Source organism: Onychostoma macrolepis, chromosome 24 (genome assembly GCF_012432095.1).
Source record: "Onychostoma macrolepis isolate SWU-2019 chromosome 24, ASM1243209v1, whole genome shotgun sequence".
In the NCBI taxonomy this organism is placed as follows: Eukaryota; Metazoa; Chordata; class Actinopteri; order Cypriniformes; family Cyprinidae; genus Onychostoma; species Onychostoma macrolepis.
The window spans coordinates 12,675,728-12,694,883 of NC_081178.1; the positions used below are offsets into that span (position 1 = coordinate 12,675,728).

The window sequence follows — 19,156 nt, forward strand, 5'->3', positions numbered from 1 at the left end:
TCGGTTGTGTAAATGTGTGCGTTCACACTCTCAGTAAATGAGAATCAGAACCGTTTCATACAAGAAAAGGAGTTGACACACGGATTCTACTATTTCCAGATTGCCTGGAAACCATTATTAACTGGACCGAAGGGTATCCTTGCGTTGTTTTCCAGTTTTATGGCAGGGTTTTTATTTCCTAGTCAGAATTCCCCCTTGGGATTCTTTGTGAATCACAACATTGACTAATAGAAGACTTCATCCCGGTCATTAAAGCACTTTTTTTGCCTCTCTTCCAAGTGTAAAACACCAATTTCTGTTTGAAACCGTTTCCCAGTTTGCTTTTTTGTTACATTCTCCTCAAGGTACAGCCAAGTTATAGTTTCCATTCATGAGTCTTTAGGTTTCTCCACAAATCCTTTCCCCTTCTCAGCTTATTAACTTCATCTGTCAACTCCTCAAGGAGCTCAAAAGGTCATACTTTTGTTCCTCGTGACCAGGCGGAGCCCATTTCGTCGTTCACTGGGAAAGCTCATATTCCCGATTTACAAGCTCACAGCAGGAGGCTACCAGAAACTCAATTTTTCCCACATCCAGGTATCTTACAAAGTCGTGGCTGATATTATCCCTAGTCCTGCCCTCAGTGATTTCAGTAAATGGAGACTTTCTTCCAGCTGAACTGAAGTAAACCCTTGGGAATGACTTGGGTGAAAGTTAAAGGGAGATTATTGTTGAGTTAGGGTCACATGGAAAATTTGAAGTTCAGGTTTCCTCCGATGCTTTCGCTGCCTTTATGACCTGCTGAGCGCCTCTCTTAAACACAGAGGTGGCATTAAATTAAAGCCAGATTGCTCCGTAATGAGCGGAAGCAGCAGGCAGCTATATTGCATACAATCTGCATCAAAGGCTGCACTCTGAGGAAATTCCTTCCAGAGGTTTAAGTCAATTTCACTGCTGATCAGGCCAATTTGCTGGAGTATAGCATGCTCTAGTTCTTCCCAACATGCAGGAGCAGCCCGGATAGCTGTGGAGAAAAGAACAGGACAGTCCAAACAAGTCACAACGCAGCAGCCGTGTGACTCTGTTGTGGTGGGAGGAACAATTTTGCTCTCTGACTGAGCTGCGATCCTGTCAGTGCCACTGACGTCAAGCTGAATCTATAGTGACCCCACTGTGTTCCACTGCAGCGTTTATTCTACGGGGACGTGACAAGAGCTCCCCAAGGCCTTCTCGGATCACATGACTTCAGTGACTGCCAATTTCCTCAGATGACGGTGCTTCATTTCTCCTAGATAGATTAGCTGCTTAGAACATGGCTTCATTCTGTACATCTTCTTTTTGATGAATCGTTTAGTCTGTACTGTTTTCAGTTGATGACTGAACAAAACTTCACTAAACATTGTTTGTAGCGCTCATCCCATCCAATAATTATATATTGATATGAAACATAAGTCTGAGCTTAATAAAACGGCTTGAACACATTTATCCCAGGAAAGCCATTAAATGCCAAAAAAAAAAAAAAAGCATTTTGCTATATAGTACATATTCATTATATTTTTACATGTGTACTGTATGTTTGAAGAAGTAATAATAAATAACAAGTTTGTATTACATTTGTTTAATTTTATTTACTGTTTATTTATTTCAACAATGAATTGTTGAGAAACACTTATAGTTAAAACATTGATATGCACAATTTAACTGTTTATATACAACTTTTTATTTCAATGTTGATTATTAAATAAATTTGATTAGTTATTTGATCATGAAATAAACGTTATTTTCTGTTTCAGTATTGGTTTTTGGCTAAATGAAAGCTTTACTTTTGGTGTTACGGTAAAGAAATTATTTTGGTGCATCACTTTTTGAAACTGTAATGTGGTCAAAGGTCTTCCTTCTGTTTTCTACAATTGGACCACTTGTTTAAATATGAAATATTGCTATTATATAATAATTGTAATATTTCTTCTACTTATTATTATTATTATTATTATTATTATTATTATTATAAATCACAATTATTATATTTTTGCAACTGTACATTATATATTGTATAATTATACTATCAGTAGTACAAGATGTTAAATGATCAAATAATCATAAATGATCATATCAAAAATCAAACTGCAATTGTAATACTTGTTAAAATAGCTGGGGGTTTTTTTGTGTGTTTTTTTTTTTAAGGTAGCTAAAATTGACTTTTTGTGATTTTAAATAAGATTGTGTTTCTGATACATTTCTGCAGGAGAGCAATTTTCCCTTTACTGATCTCAAAGGAAATGTTCTTAAAATTGATTGAGCTTTTCTGAAAGTGAATCAGCTAAATATCCTGCTGACCTGTTTTAATCTGATTTTCAAGCTAATGGAAAAAGAGCTTGTTTTTTTTTCTGTTGGCATAGCTGTGTGTGTTTGGGTCATGAGGGATCAGGGCAATGTGACAATATCAGTGGGTCAAAGCAAAGAGATTGTTGAATCATAAATGCACGCAGGTGTCTCTTCTGTATTCAATCTGAAAGCTGAAGTGACCAAATGATGATAGCAGGTCATCATCCTAGATGGTTTTCCCATTCTTTGCCATAGTTTAGATTAGAAGTACTTGTCAGTGGATAGTTTCAATCCAGAATTTGCCTGAATAACCAAATTCACAAAGGGTTACCCCAGGCTTTAACATAATTTTAATTCAAATGGAAATGTTTACTGGAGAACCTCATATATTGAGTGAGAAATTGCCCTGAGGAAGAAGGAAAGCGTTTTTTCCACTGGGCATGGAGGCAGAAAGGCAGTGACATAACCGCAGACAAAGAGTCTCAGTGCTTTTCTTTGCTCATTGTCCTTTGGACGTACACGAATCGGGTGGCAAACAGTCTCTTGATGTCACCCTCCCTGTTTAGGCTATTGTTTTTGTCTCTCTCGGGTAGACATCGGCCAGCCAAGCTGAGATGACCCTCGGCTTCTACTGTGAGAACGCAGATGGAGCGCTAGCTAGTGAACGTCCAAAGCCCGCCCCGTGTGTTATTGTTTTCATACGCCCTCAACCTGGTGTCCATCGAGGAACTGGACACAGGCCTTGTGGAGCCAGCCAAAGCTGACGGAATTGTTGAATTAAGTCCAGCTTTGGGACAGAGGGGTGGGACATACCCAGTGGCCCACTGTTGGGGGTGTCGGTGACCCCACGGTTTTGGCACGGGAAGAGCTTTGTGTTGACTGGCATACATGATTGCACTTGTACGTTTATTTTTTGGGTCAGTGGAAAACATGGCTCATGTTCACAGGGTCATTTGAGGACTCGACTTGGGAAGTGCAATTGCCAGGAGTTGTTTTTCAGGAACTTGAAATGGCATGTTTTCTTATTGACTTTTTATCTAAATATTGGAGGAGGTTGCTGCAACCCGTCCCATTCATTTGAAGCAGAGTGGTGCACTTAATTGCAACATGGCTGCATTTTTTTTGCTTCATTTCATTACCATACTTGTATGGATTACAAAGCAGCATATGATTATATTCAAACATTAGTTAAAGGGATAGTTCACCCAAAAATGAAAATTTGATGTTTATCTGCTTACCCCCAGGGCATCCAAGATGTAGGTGACTTTGTTTCTTCAGTAGAACACAAACAAAGATTTTTAACTCAAACCGTTGCAGTCTGTCAGTCCTATAATACAAGTCAATGGGCACACAATCTTTGAGAGTAAAAAAAACATGCACAGACAAATCCAAATTAAACCCTGCGGCTCATGACGATACATTGATGTCCTAAGACACGAAACGATCGGTTTGTGCGAGAAACTGAACGGTATTTTTATCTTTTTTTACCTCTTATACACCACTATGTCCAACTGCCCTGAGTGTGCACGGCATCCGGTGCGTGACGTCTGTATGTGCTCTGGCGTAGTTTACGTAAGCGCCAGAAGCGATCTGTTGCGCGTATACGTCACCCATTGTTTACACAGTGCACAGAGATTGTGGGTATGTCGGCTAATCAAAATGGTAATTACTTGCGCTTATCCTGATTGTTCAAACCGACTTAAACCTAAAAGATTACGTTTGCTTGCGCAAACTCATCCGGGAGTGTTGATTTTTCAAATTGCGTAAAAACATACAGACGTCACACACTGGATGCTGTGCACGCGCTTAGGGCAGTTGGACATAGTGGTGTATTAGAGGTAAAAAATGATAAAAATACTGTTCAGTTTCTCGCACAAACCGATCGTTTTGTGTCTTAGGACATCAATGTATCGTCACGAGCCGCAAGATTTAATTTGGATTTGTGTGTGCATGTTTTTTTTCTCCCAAAGATTGTGTGCCCATTGACTTGCATTATAGGACTGACAGACTACAACTGTTTGAGTAAATCTTCGTTTGTGTTCTACTGAAGAAACTAAAGTCACCTACATCTTGGATGCCCTGGGGGTAAGCAGATAAACATCAAATTTTCATTTTTGCATGAACTATCCCTTTAATTTAGAGGGGTAGTGTATGTGTAAATTGTATGCAGTGTAAATGCAGGCTTTAAAACGGGTTGAGTTGAGGCATGCTGATTTCATACTTGAGTCTCTGCCATTTCTGTCATTCCTGTAGTACTGGACTATTGAGTAGTGATTGCAAAAGACTTTTGTGGGTTTGTTAGGCTTGGCTTTTCAACATTAGCAACTCAGTTCAACGAATCATTTACACCCGACTTAAAAGTGTTTAAAGGGGTCCAGGGCTCGCAAAATTTCAAAATCCCTGGTAGCCCTTCGGGCAGGTACTCTTCAGATTTTGGTAGCCCGAAAATTAATTTAACTTTCCCGAATTAAAAAATTACTATTTTATTTTATTATTATTTTCTTTTTTTAAATATAGAAAATCAGATAGGAGTTTAAATGTCAATCTAAACTCTAAAATATTTCTAAATAAATCTAAAATATTTTCAATACACAAATATCAACAAATATGAAGGAAGGAATTTTATTTCACTATTTACAGGGTATCTGCAGAATTTTTTAAAATATATTTAAGGCAATTTATGACCCATTTTAAGAGCCGCACAAGTAAAATGAACACAGAATGAGCGGGGTTGGACAATGTCTATGGTAACACAGTTTTGAGCCATAAAATTACATGATTTACAGTTCAGATACAGGTTTTCACAAAAACAAAAAACTTATACAACAGCGTTTCAGGCTATAGACCGTTTTTATGAAAAGGGATCAATCAAGCATATAAATTGTTAATTTAAAACGTATAAATATTACTGTCTTAATTGTTTAGATTTTTAGAAGGCACATCAACTTCTTTCTCATTTACAACTCTTATGTGTTTGCTGCTTAAAAACATGAGTTGATATTTGCATTGATCTGACCATAAACAGCAAGAAAGGCTATTTGGAAATGCAAATTCATTCTCTGCCACAAGGTGGCGCTTTAGGAGCGCTGAAATATTGCGGTTTCCCCGGAAACGCTGTACACAAAGCAGGTCCGTGCTCATAAATGCTGCTTTATCAGGAATTATAGGTAAAATGAAATTAAAATGCCAACGACACGTTTCTGAGGACAGTCGGTTACCTTCAGATACATTCACAAAGACATCCGCGCCGCGTTTTGACTTGAAACGTGCAGCGCTCATTATTTATTCAATGACATCATTGCCTTTTGAAGTTTAATCCTGCCGTATCGCGACTCATGTCTTTCCGTTCCCAACTGTAAGACCTCTTGAAATTATAATTAGGACATTTCTTACACCATTTAACGTATTTAAAACTTTTTATGGCCTTAATTTTGATACAACTCACTTTCAGAGTTTTTAAGGACCCGCGGGAGATCTGTATTTAAGGAGCCCGTCGGGCAGGCAGTGATACATTTTGGTAGCCCAACTGGAAAACACAATAGCCCCGGGACGTCGGGCTAGCGATTTTGCGAGCCCTGGGGTCATATAATGTTTTGCTAAAAAGAACATTATTTTGTGTATTTGGTGTAATGCAATGTTTATGTGGTTTAAGGTTCAAAAAACACATTATTTTCCATAATTCTTTTGTTGCTCCTCTATGCGCTGATTTTTACAAAGCTCATCGTTCTGAGAAGCGAGGCGTGCTCTGATTGGCCAGCTATCCAGTGCGTGCTATACCTCAAGCGTGAGATGGAAATGTTACGCCCCTTACCGTATTGTGATGCCGTGTCCCGGCGCGGCGACACAAAAACGATAAAACCCATTATAAACGAGGCATTTGTTGCATCCAGTGAGGACATAATTACTGATTATAATGACTTATACTGTCTTTTTACGCGTCGCGTTGCATCACGCCGCATAAACATTACCATGTCTGCATTTGTGATCAGAGAAACGATAAACAACAAGTGCTACTCTATAATGCTCAAAACTCACGTTTGAATAGTCAGTGGCAAATTCTTTAAATATGAAACATGACGTTGGAATTGCCCCACTTTATAGAAGCAGTCTTTGAGCACAGCTGGCAGGCTACTCCCAGGTTCAGGGAATAGTCCTCCGTAAAATGTGCTGCACACACCCGAATATTTGGGTTGAACTGTTCTGGAACAGTGTTGTAAATACAACTTAACCACTGATTTCTAGTTGTGTCCTCTCTTGGAAGCCCAAACAAAGTAGTTTCGCTTTCACAACGAAACACAGCGTCTCCAGGACATGGCGCCGCCAGCAGCAACAATACTACAGCGAGAATAAAAATCACGCCCTCTTTCATTGCATAGACATTTGGGCTGTGTTTTGCAAATCTCCTCACACAGTGACGTAGACATGTGGGGGCGTGTTTGAATGAGCCATTTTAGGGGGGCGTGGTCGAGTCTTAACTTTTATAAAGAATATCTCTTTGGTTTTGAGACTTTAGTCTTTGCAACTTCAGGGAACTTATCTATGCATGAACAGCTTGTAACATTCCAAAGAGAAAAGAAAACTTAAAATTGCATCATATGACCCCTTTAAACATTCCATTTCATGAAATTCAAAAAAAATATTTTCACTTTTTTTTTTTTTTTTTTTTTTGGTATTTTTATTTTACACTTGTCTTAAACAAGTCAATTCAATAAATTCAAATCAAAATGTTTTGTTTTATTTCATAAAATAGAATAAAAAATCTATAATTATTTTATTAAACAAAACCGTTTTATATGCAACTGAAATGAATAGGTACTTTTATGGTGTTTTTCATCCTTATTGAGGCTTTTTATTAATTGGTTTATTTTTTTCTATTTTACTTGATAAAAAAAAGGTTTTATTTAAATAAAAAGTCGTGTTTTCCATGTAACTGCAATGAATGGGTGCTTTTATAGTGCTCTTGCTTACTTTCTGAAGCTATTTTTTAATTTTATTTCCATATATACATTTCCATATAACTGCAGTAAATGGGCACTTTTTATGGTGCTTTTGCATCCCTTTTGAAGCTTGAAAGCTATGTTCCCCATTCATTTGAATTTTAACAAACCAGCACAGGACTGTGTGAAGCTTCAGCATTGTGAAGGTATGAAGTCATGTGGCCGTTCATTAGCATTAACCCAGCAGTTTTTTTAGTTTCTCTTATTGATTGCTTTACATTGCTTGTAACAAATTGAACAAGCCTGGGCCTGACAGCAAAATAGAAATGGCAGAATTGCTTTGTAATATCATTAGTAAGCCCCCACCATCAAATGAATCGGGGAAAGCTCAGAGTGATGGATCCGGCTGCAATCCCAACATTACCTCAGCTGCCAATCTCTCCGAGCTGCAAGGGTTTCACTTCAACTGGAAAGACCAACAAATAAACAGGGGATGGAGAGGAAAACTGCTTGTTTTTCCTTCTGTTTTCGAATGCCGAAAAATCTATCTAGCGGCAGCGTTTCTCTGATGGATATTGACTAACATATACACCTATTTATTTGGATTCCTTGGTTATTTGGAACAGGCAGTAAGACAGTCAAATGAAGGTGTCATGGTGTTTACAGCATGCTTGGATGGATGTTGTTTATTTTTACAGTTTGTACGTGCTTTGCGGTGAGTGAGCTAATAAAAACTACTATTTCACCTGAAGTGCGTAAATATCTCTACTGATCCTGAAGGTTTGCCAACTGTGCGACTGAGCCAGACTTGTTTAAACATTAATCCAGATCTGGAGTGGCACCATTCTAAGGCACCACAGTTATTCGGTTAAGCCATGAGGCCCACTGCATTCTGGACCACATACTGTATGACTGTATACACAGAGCTGCTTTGGTCTATGACCAGCAAATGTGCTGATTCCTGAGTGCTAATGCAGTTTCGTTCTCCCCTCAAGGAAGCAATTTATTGTTTTGTCCAATTATTGCACACTCTGAATCATTTAGAAAGGATATTGGTTAAATCAGGTTACTGTCAATGAAGAGTGATTGTCTCTTTTCTCTCTCTCTCTCTAGAAAGAGATTCAGGCAATGAGTCAGTGTCACCATCCCAACATTGTGTCGTATTACACCTCGTTCGTGGTGAAGGATGAGCTGTGGTTGGTCATGAAGCTGCTCGGTGGTGGTAAGTCCTGCCCACCGGTTCTTTTTCAGCCAATCCTAACACTTCATTTTCATCTATGTCATTGGCTGTGTCCATATGCTGAAAAAAGAATTTAGTCAGTTTTTGAAAGCAGCATCTGAAGGAGCTTTGAAAGAAGTAAATTAACTCAAAAATGTTTCTATTGAAAAAGACACACTGTTAATAACTTAACAAAACGGGAAAAAAAAATAAAAACATTATATATATATATATATATATATATATAATATACACTGAACAAAATTATAAACGCAACACTTTTGTTTTTGCCCCCATTTTTCATGAGCTGAACTCCGAGATCTAAGACTTTTTCTATGTACACAAAAGGCCTGTTTCTCTCAAATATTCACAAATCTGTGTTAGTGAGCACTTCTCCTTTGCCGAGATAATCCATCCACTTCACAGGTGTGGCATATCAAGATGCTGATTAGACCGCATGATTATTGCACAGGTGTGCCTTAGGCTGGAAACAATAAAAGGCCACTCTAAAATGTGCAGTTTTATCACACAGCACAATGCCACAGATGTCGCAAGTTTTGAGGGAGCGTGCAATTGGATTGCTGACTGCAGGAATGTCCACCAGAGCTGTTGCCCATGAATTGAATGTTAATTTCTCTACCATAAGCCGTCTCCAAAGGCGTTTCAGAGAATTTGGCAGTACATCCAACCGGCCTCACAACCGCAGACCACGTGTAACCACACCAGCCCAGGACCTCCACATCCAGCATCTTCACCTCCAAGATCGTCTGAGACCAGCCACCCGGACAGCTGCTGCAACAATCGGTTTGCATAACCAAAGAATTTCTGCACAAACTGTCAGAAACCGTCTCGGGGAAGCTCATCTGCATGCTCGTCGTCCTCATCGGGGTCTCGACCTGACTGCAGTTCGTCATTGTAACCGACTTGAGTGGGCAAATGCTCACATTCGATGGCGTCTGGCACTTTGGAGAGGTGTTCTCTTCACGGATGAATCCCGGTTTTCACTGTACAGGGCAGATGGCAGACAGCGTGTGGCGTCGTGTGGGTGAGCGGTTTGCTGATGTCAATGTTGTGGATCGAGTGGCCTATGGTGGCGGTGGGGTTATGGTATGGGCAGGCGTATGTTATGGACAACAAACACAGGTGCATTTTATTGATGGCATTTTGAATGCACAGAGATACCGTGACGAGATCCTGAGGCCCATTGTTGTGCCATTCATCCATGACCATCACCTCATGTTGCAGCATGATAATGCACGGCCCCATGTTGCAATGATCTGTACACAATTCCTGGAAGCTGAAAACATCCCAGTTCTTGCATGGCCAGCATACTCACCGGACATGTCACCCATTGAGCATCTTTGGGATGCTCTGGATCGGCGTATACAACAGCGTGTTCCAGTTCCTGCCAATATCCAGAAACTTTGCACAGCCATTGAAGAGGAGTGGACCAACATTCCACAGGCCACAATCAACAACCTGATCAACTCTATGCGAAGGAGATGTGTTGCACTGCGTGAGGCAAATGGTGGTCACACCAGATACTGACTGGTTTTCGGAGCCCCCCAATACAGTAAAACTGCACATTTTAGAGTGGCCTTTTATTGTGGCCAGCCTAAGGCACACCTGTGCAATAATCATGCTGTCTAATCAGCATCTTGATAAGCCACACCTGTGAGGTGGATGGATTATCTCGGCAAAGGAGAAGTGCTCACTAACACAGATTTAGACAGATTTGTGAACAATATTTGAGAAATAGGCCTTTTGTGTACATAGAAAAAGTCTTAGATCTTTGAGATCAGCTCATGAAAAATGGGGGCAAAAACAAAAGTGTTGCGTTTATTTATTCATAAATTATTTACATCGAACAAAATTATAAAGTTCAGTAAGATTTTTTTAATTGTTTTTTTTATGCTGGATTTATTTATCACAAATACTGTAAAAACAGTGATATTGTGAAATGTAAATGCACAATTTTAAATAATATCTGTTGAGATATCTTCTAAAATGTAATTTATTCCTGTGACCTGAATTTTCAGTCACATGATCTTTCAGAAATCATTCAAATATGCTGATTTAGTGCTCAAATAACATTTATTATTATCATCAATGCTGAAAACAGTTTGGCTGCTTGATATTTTTAGGATTCATTGATGAATAGAAAGTTCAAAAGAACAGCGCTTATATGAAGTAGATGTCTTTACTGATACTTTTAAACAATTTAATGCATCCTTGCTGAATAGAAGTAATTTCTTTTCAAAAATACCTTACTGACCCCAAACTTTTACATGGTAAGAGAACAATACATCATAACTTTGAGTGAATTAAAAAAAAAAAATCATGAAGTGTAGTTATTGAAGTCATTTACTATTTTAGTACTTTACAATTTTATTTACTTTTATTTCTTTAAAACGTGGGAAATAAAGTCTGTGTTCAAATGTGAGATTCCATATTTGTCTATTTATATTGTTGTTGCTGAATTCACTGCAGTGGTTTTTGTATATTTTTTTTATGGACTTTTAATTTTGTGGAGTCATTTATTTTAGAAAATTATTTATATATATATATATATATATTTCTCATTTTCCCCATAGAAATGAATTTGTAATTAACTATGGTGACCAAGTTTGTTTCACACACACGATAAGCATTCTTTGCTGGCTGTATCCATATACAATATGTGTAGATCATGGAACAGTCCTTCATCTATCCAACACTGTTTGACTCTTTGAATTAGGGTTTGCCTAAATATATGGATGGTTTCTGTTGGTAATAGAAATACATTTATGCATTTGTATTTCAGTTTTGTGTACCAGCCACTGATTAGGATCTCAAATGACCCGTTAGAATGATAATGGTGTCTGCCAGAGGCTCCCCTACGGAGTTAATCACAGACCGCTGTTAATTACAGCAGATGCATTAGTGCTGCGGCAACCTGAGACCCACAGGATGCAGGATTTCTTAGGGCAGTGTTGCATTATGATTGGCTGCTTTATGTAATTATCAAATCATAAAGGCAGTGATTTAATGAAATTAATATATGCACTTAAAGTTATTTTAATACTAAAAGTAAGGAAAACGGTTATAAATAGTATTGAAATTTAACAGTTGCTGTTTAATAAAATTACTATTTTATTTTTGCTTGATTTTAATTGGATTTTAGTGTAAAATATTGTGATTTTTAATATTTTTACATTTATTATTATTTTTTAGTAATTATATTTTTATTAATAATAACCATTATACTTATTTTATTATCATTTTATTATTTAACTGGATAATATTTAGTAATTGTATTTTTATTTAGCAATAATCACAAAAACATTACGAACAAGCACAGCAAACCTGGATTTTTTATTTTTTTTAAAATCACATTTTAAATAATAATCGCAGTTTTTATGATCGCAAAAGCGATATTTTTCTCAAGCTATTCAGCCTTACAATCTTTTGAAGGCTTTTGAAGATTTCTCCTAAGACATGCACAGCATATCTTTGTCCTGACACGTGACATTGTGCAAACAGATCGGAATTTGCCATCTTTTTTTTGCAGCTGCGAAGGTGCTGAGTGACTGTAAATAGTTTTATTTCGAAGTTTTAAACAGCTTGATTTTATTCCGTCCTTAAGCTCTAGTAGAGCTCCTGTCTTCCTCGACCCCGCTGTGTAAAGCTACTGCTGAGAGTTTGATGATATGTTTCAAGCCAGCGTGTAATGTTCTGTCCTAGACGCAGCCAAGTGCTGGACAGGGAGATTATAGTCTGTGGCTCGTGCTGACACTGACAGCCGTGGGACGCGGCCTTTCTTCCTTCGGTGCAGAGCTGAAATCACTCTGTCTGGGTAATCGCTGTTCATTTTACGCCTGTCATCAGCTGTCGTGCCCTCCTCCTTCTGCTTCTTCCAGCTGAAGATGCCCAGGTGGCACGCTGCCCTTCTTAAATATGAAGGTAGGACACAAGCATGCAGGCGTCCGTCTCACAGCTGGACTCTCGGCACACAGGGCACATAACAGCGGGCACCATCTTAAATAATAATGGCTCTATCATCAAGAGGGGCAGGCGGCTCGTTTAAATGTAATAGATTCACAACTGATTATAGAGATTTTTCAGGGGCAGCTGCTGTTTTTTTTTTATTGTGTAAAAAAGGGATAGTTCAGCTAAAAGTGAAAATTGTCATCATTTACTCAAACATCTTTGGCTTTATTCAGGATATCTTAATTCGCCATTTCACAAATAAGGCCTAAAAATGTCCTAAATCATAAAGTTGTGGCATTAAATGTTGCATACATTTATAATTTTACATTTATTTCCATACAAAAAAAATGTTCCTCAACATGTTTTGTTTTCCAATACAAATATGTAAACATCCTTAAATCATGATACGTTTACTTGAGATGCAGATTGAACATATGAAGTCTTTCTGAGAAATTTAACAAAATTAAGTGTTATGCTTAAAAATGTTTTTTTTTTTTTTAAAGTCAGTGGGTGTGAGAACTTGTTTTCCTTTTGAATTAAGCTGATTTTTCGGACTCCCATTATATTGCGCATATTTGTTCTTGTTTTAATCGTAAACTGATTTAATTTTGATCAATTTCTCATAAAACAGGACTTCATATTTTAGGTTATTTTGCTTCAAGTAAATGCATACTGACTGATGAACACTTTTTTTGCAGTGTAATCAGAAGGTACAGTAAAAGTTATTTCCAGTGGTATTCAAGGCTTTTTATTTTATTTTATTTTATTTATAAAATGAATTAAAATGGAGATAAAATGGACATAATTTAAATTTGTTGGAAGTTGTATTTCCAAACTTTGAACCATGCTAATACAAAACATTTACATTTAGCAACCGTATTGACATTGTGTTCCTTTGGACTTATTCCTTACATTTTCTTTGCCTCGTGTTATAAAAGGGCTTAAAAAGTCTTAAATTTACCTTCCTAAAACCTGCAGAGTCTGTTCATTTCTCCTGTGAACACATTTGTCTGTTTTTGTATTGTATATTCAGTGAAATTCAATGGGGTTTAAACCGTGTTGTTTGACTTCCATTGTATGGATTAAAAACAGGTAAAACATTACTTAAAATAGCTTCCTCTGGTGTTTTGCAAAAAAAAAAAACAAAGTCATACAGGTTTGGCATGACATGAGGATGAGTAAATGCTGACAAGTTTCAATTTATGATGAATTCTCCCTTTGATTATGAAGACGAAAATGTGTCAGTCCCCTTCAGCGAATGGTTAAAGAGCCATACTGCACAAAGCCATCTGTTGGGTGGTGGCCTGAAGCTGTCCTTGAAATGTGACTTCTGTGTGTTTAACCGTCCCATCTTGAGAGTGATGTGTGTGATATTCCCTTTGACAGCTGTCGGAAGTAATGACGTAAATAGGAATGTGATTTTGCATGAAGCTGCTCAGTGGCATTCCATAGTGTCAGCGCAGGAAGTGTTTTTAGGAAAGAACTACAAACCTGTTTTTAAAAAAAAAAAAATTTTTAAGCAAAATAATCCTTGACATTTTTTCGCCTTTCTTGTCTACCCTATACTGTCCTGTACCGTGTAGATAAAAGGGCCTTAAATTGAATTTGTGTGAATATTCATTTGTGGTATTTACAGGAAGGCCGGAAAAAAAGAAAGTCAGCTTCTCGGCCTGACCTGTTTGTTGGGTACAAAGGTATGTGAGATAGGAGTACGATCAATACCTTCATTAGCACAAAGCACAAAAGAGGCTTTCCTCTCCGGCCTCTCAACAGCACTTGTGAGTAGATCTTTTACAGCTAGATGGGAGTTTTACAGCTTCAGCACACATTGTTGCCTGTTACCTCTGTTCTGTTCTGGATGTAAATGGGTCGTTCTACAAAACAGATGCCATTTGTGTACATATGTTTAAAAAAAAAAAAATTAACTGAAGAATTTTAAATAATAAAAGCTGTAGCCGACTCCAACTTTTGTGATTTTAATATAGACATTTTCTAAACATCAGCAAAAATAAAGTAATTATTAATTTATTTATTGCATCCTATCATACATTAAAATATAGATTTTTGCCTAATGAAGTTCATTTATGCTTAAGCACTTTATTTATATTATAGAATATTTAAAATATTACAAAAAAGTCTTGACCACATGCTAAGTTGAAGTAGTTTTTCCTGTGCAATAATATACATATTTCTACACATCACATCTACAATTCCAATTTATTTATTCATTTTATATATAAAATGTATTAAATTTGCATGAAATGGTGTAATACAATTTATTTACACTCACACTTTATTTATATGATAGAATATGTAAAATATTACAACATTTTTTAAAAAATGACCTATTCAAACTGTAAAAGGCACCCTTTTCATATTAGGTGCCAAATGTCATCCATCCAGTACTAAAAGTAATGACTGTGTCTCACAGGTTCAAGATGAAAAAGCCACTTAGCAGATAAAGTTTTGGACACTTAGCATATTAAGAGTACGAACACACACACACACACACACACACACACAAACCCTGTACTGTATTCTTGAATGTGAATTTGACACTTTTTTTTTTTTTCTAGTTTTGACTGTCTGTCTTTTTTTTCCCATCCATCAAGCAGATTACCCAGAGCAATTGAAATTTTTGGTGCAGTAATATTTTAAGCTAAAGCTTTCGCTGTCTTGTGGATTTTAAGCATGATGTTTTGAAATATGGCATTGTGCCTGTTGTCACAGCCCACTGAAAGCTAACAGATGCTTCCTATCTTGCCTTTATTCCCTCTGCTCCTCCACCCTTATATTCTTGGAGTAATCTTTCCCTCACCATCGGCCCCGTATGGCCTTGTGCCCTTTGTCCCAGTGGGCACGACATGGCATGTTCCACCCACGCCAATGCAGGATCCTTAGGAAGCCAGCAGTGTCAGATAGTCTGACAACTGTTAGACAAAGAGTCATTTTCTTTTCCTGTTGTGGAAGCATAATTGGAATTACAGACTTGGCATTGGGGAGATTTCCTGGTGATACTTTTCCTCAAAGTGACGCAAGAGAATATCAAGAATGCTTTTGCGCGACATCGTCACGGTTGAAGTTACTTGCGAGAGAATTTGGATAGAAAGTTTGGCTCATGTGAACAAGACATAAATTGATTTATATGGTATTTAATGAAACGAGAAGCGTTTACGGTCACATCTCAATCACACCTCAGCGTGGGGCTTCACATGATTGAGGCGTTCCAGGATGAGCAACATTCTTGTGATCTGACACAGGACGAGTTTTGTTGATGAGCCCCTTACGTTCATAGTTAAAGGATTAGCTCATTCAAAAATGAAATATTTTGGGTGATTCGCCCTCATGTTCTTCTTATCCTATATGATGTTCAAGTTGCTGTTTTCCATACAATGAAAGTGACTAAAAAAGTGATTCACAAAACTTGTGCACTATATTTCAAAGTTACTAAATGGCCTCAGAAGGAAGGACGTTTTTTCAGAGAACTTTTATTGTGCTCTTTGTAATTTTCATAGTGTAACAACACAAGGTTACCATTCACTTTCATTGTATGGAAAAGAGCAGCATGAACATTCTGCTAAATATCTCCTTTTGTGTTCCACAGAAGAACATGAGGGTGAGTAAATAATGACAGGATTTTTATATTTTTGGGTGAACTGTGTATTTAAGTTAATATTAAATCTAGAGCTCGAGATATTGAGGGGAGTTGTAGGAAATTAGTAAATTTTTATCTCTCCTGACGCCAAGTATGTTTGCTGGTTTTACTCAACAGCCCCACCCATCAGCCTCGCATGGGTTTGTAAACTAATGTAGTGTCATTTGCCAAAATCTCTCTCTCTCTCTCTCTCGCTCTCTCTCTCTCTCTCTCTCTCTCTCTCTCTCTCTCTCTCTCTCTCTCTCTCTCTCTCTCTCTAAGAGCTTGACTGCTCTTAATCCAGGTTGTAGCCGTCACTGAAATTTGATGTGCTGTTCGCTCAGTCAGCAGTGCGCTGGCTTCATGCCACACACATGCCCGCACACACACGCTTTCGCTGTCTTTTGTCTTTCATTCGAATCCTCACTTATTTGAGTTTTATATGATACGGCCTTCAGGCCACTTGGAGGTCGTTGGTGCCCTTTTTAATCCACGGAAGAAGAATGAGCTGTAGAAAGAAGAAAAAAGTAACCAAAATAAGAAAACACATGAGCCCTTTTTCTGTTTCTTGGAATCACTTTTACCATGAACTATGGTGTGGGTGTGATAAACTACCTTGATTTCCTAGGCTATGATCTCTCAGTTTTTCCTGGTGAGTCATGCTGCGCTTTAAAAATACAGTATCCTGGGCCTGTGCAAAATTGTATATCTGTATTTTTCACCCTTTTGACCACATTCAGTGTTTGTATTTTTGTATTTTCTCTGTAATGGCTGAAAAAGGTGGTTGTGAATGTAATTTTAAATTTTAAATTTTCCAGAAATCCTTCAGAAATCATTCTAATATGCTGATTTGCTGCTCAAGAAACATTTCATGTTATCCATGTTGTGCTGCTTTAATATTTTTGTGGCATTATGAACTAGAAATCTGCTGAAATTTGGAGTGGTTATGTATTAATACTTTTTATTTTTTATTTATTTATTTTTTATTAATATTATGTTTCCATTCTAATAAATATCCTTGTGCCTCTGGACTGTCACTGTCCCACAGACACACTGGCCAGCCGCCCACTCTGCTGACGGCACGCTGCTTGACCTCCTCTCTGTCCCGAGGGTTTAAAGTTCCGCTTTCGGCATCAGTGAAGAGAGCTCTGTGATGCCACAGCAGTTAACTTGATCAGAAATCTGGGAATTCAGAATTCAGTTTCTCAGAATTTCGTTTCAGAGAGTTTTGATTACTCAAGCTAAGTGGGATAAAAAATGTTTTGCAGTGTTTACTCCAACTTTTCACATGGATCGGAATTACAACTCTAGGGCGGTTGCATGAACAGACTCTTTGTCTTACCAATGTCTGAAATCAACCTTTTCCCTGTCCAATAGAGGCCAGACCAGCAGTTTTTTGGTTTATGCCGTTCACTTCCCTCAGGAGCTTTTGTCAGTTTGCGGGAGGTGTTGGCCATCCTCCAAGCTCAAAAATGGCCTAACTGGTTAATAAAGTTGCTGATGGAACATTCTCCTTGTGGACTCTTGAATATGCCTTAATTAAATGTCATGGGAAAAATAAGGATTGACAGATTGTTTTCCAACTGTACAGTTGCTTTGCTGTCCAAATTTCTGTTCCTTAGGGTTAAAACAATATTGGTTTGTTGGGTGTCACGTAATCAAATTAACTTGTTTGTGTGTGTATATATAAACAACACTAAAAGACTGTTTTTAAAGACAACAAACATTCCTGGGTAGCAGCCAGAGCAATTTTTGTAGATTATGAAATTTGTGTATTACCTTCTGAAAAACTTTCAGGCAGATGCTCTTCTAGTGTTTGCACTTACTGAGGAGGGTATAACATTATGTCTACTTACAGCTCTCTGTGTTGTCTTTGTTGCAGGCTCTGTGTTGGATGTTATAAAGCACATCATTTCAAAAGGGGAACACAAGAACGGTGTACTGGATGAACCCAGCATAGCTACCGTGCTGAAAGAGGTCCTTCAGGGTCTTGAGTACCTTCACAAAAATGGACAGATCCACAGGTAATACACTTTTGGAAAAGTTTTGGGACACTTGACGTAAAAATGTAATTTGTCATTATTTACTTGTTGTTCTAAACCATAGTGACCACATCTTTGAAACTCCAACAATGACAAAAAGAAACTCAGCTAGAAAATGGTTGTATCAGTGGAGAATCATTCAGTCCAATTTGTGAACCAAATCAACTTATTTGTTGAAACGAGCTGGCTTGAAAGAACAATTCATTTCCAAATCGGACCTTTCTGGCAGTTGAGGAACTTGGACTCAGACTGTAATTATGAACTTGTACTCAAACTTGACACAGACATTTTGGACAGTTGAATCCACATCATGTATAACATGAAAGACAAAAAACAACACAAAATTTAAAATAAGACATTAATAAACATCTCCCGCTCAAACTCAATTGGTTAAGGTCTTGGAATCAACTTTGACTCGATAAGATTGACTCAGACCCAACATTATAAATCTGGTTCTTAATCAGTCAAATTACTTGGGTGTTTCAGGCACAGCTTACTGGATGAGGAAGATTTTTATGGAATATTGACTTAAATTTTGGCTTGTTTTTCATGCAAATTCAGATGATTCGGAATTCAAATTCGCATGATTCAGAAGATTGGAACATAGAGCAAAAGTTTATATGGACCGCTTTTAATATACTTTGTGGTGCTGTACAGACTTTTGTTGTATAAAAACATATCTTTAGCGTATTACAGGAAAACAAGCAGCATGCAGATTTGAAATGACACGAGTGTGTAAATGATGCAATTTTTATTTTTAAATGAACTGTCTTTTTAAGACTTGACTGGTTTCAACACAAAGGAGGTTTGTAGGATGCCTGTGGACCGAGACTCCATTTAAATCAGCTTAATCTCAGGCGATGAATGATGGAATTAATGAATTACGTTTCAGAATCAACATTTGCTTCAGTTTCCAATAGAAATCCATGGAAAAACTGAGTGAGCCATCCAGTCTAATTCGTACCCTTCAGTCTTTTATCATTAAATCACACAAATCTCAGTTGATGTAGGCCGAGCGTATACGACCGTTTCATTGGCAGTCTTTTTGTAA

General features: G+C 37.6%; 1 protein-coding gene across 2 annotated transcripts in view; it reads left to right on the forward strand.

Annotated features, from left to right (window-relative positions):
- The window catches only part of oxsr1b (oxidative stress responsive kinase 1b), a 47,180-nt gene that overhangs the window by 13,367 nt on the left and 14,657 nt on the right, over positions 1–19,156 (forward strand). For both annotated transcript variants that reach the window (XM_058765073.1, XM_058765074.1), the window contains exons 3-4: positions 8,355–8,463; positions 17,946–18,087. In XM_058765073.1, coding sequence (XP_058621056.1) covers positions 8,355–8,463; positions 17,946–18,087 — 251 coding nt within the window. The remainder of the gene's footprint in view (positions 1–8,354; positions 8,464–17,945; positions 18,088–19,156) is intronic.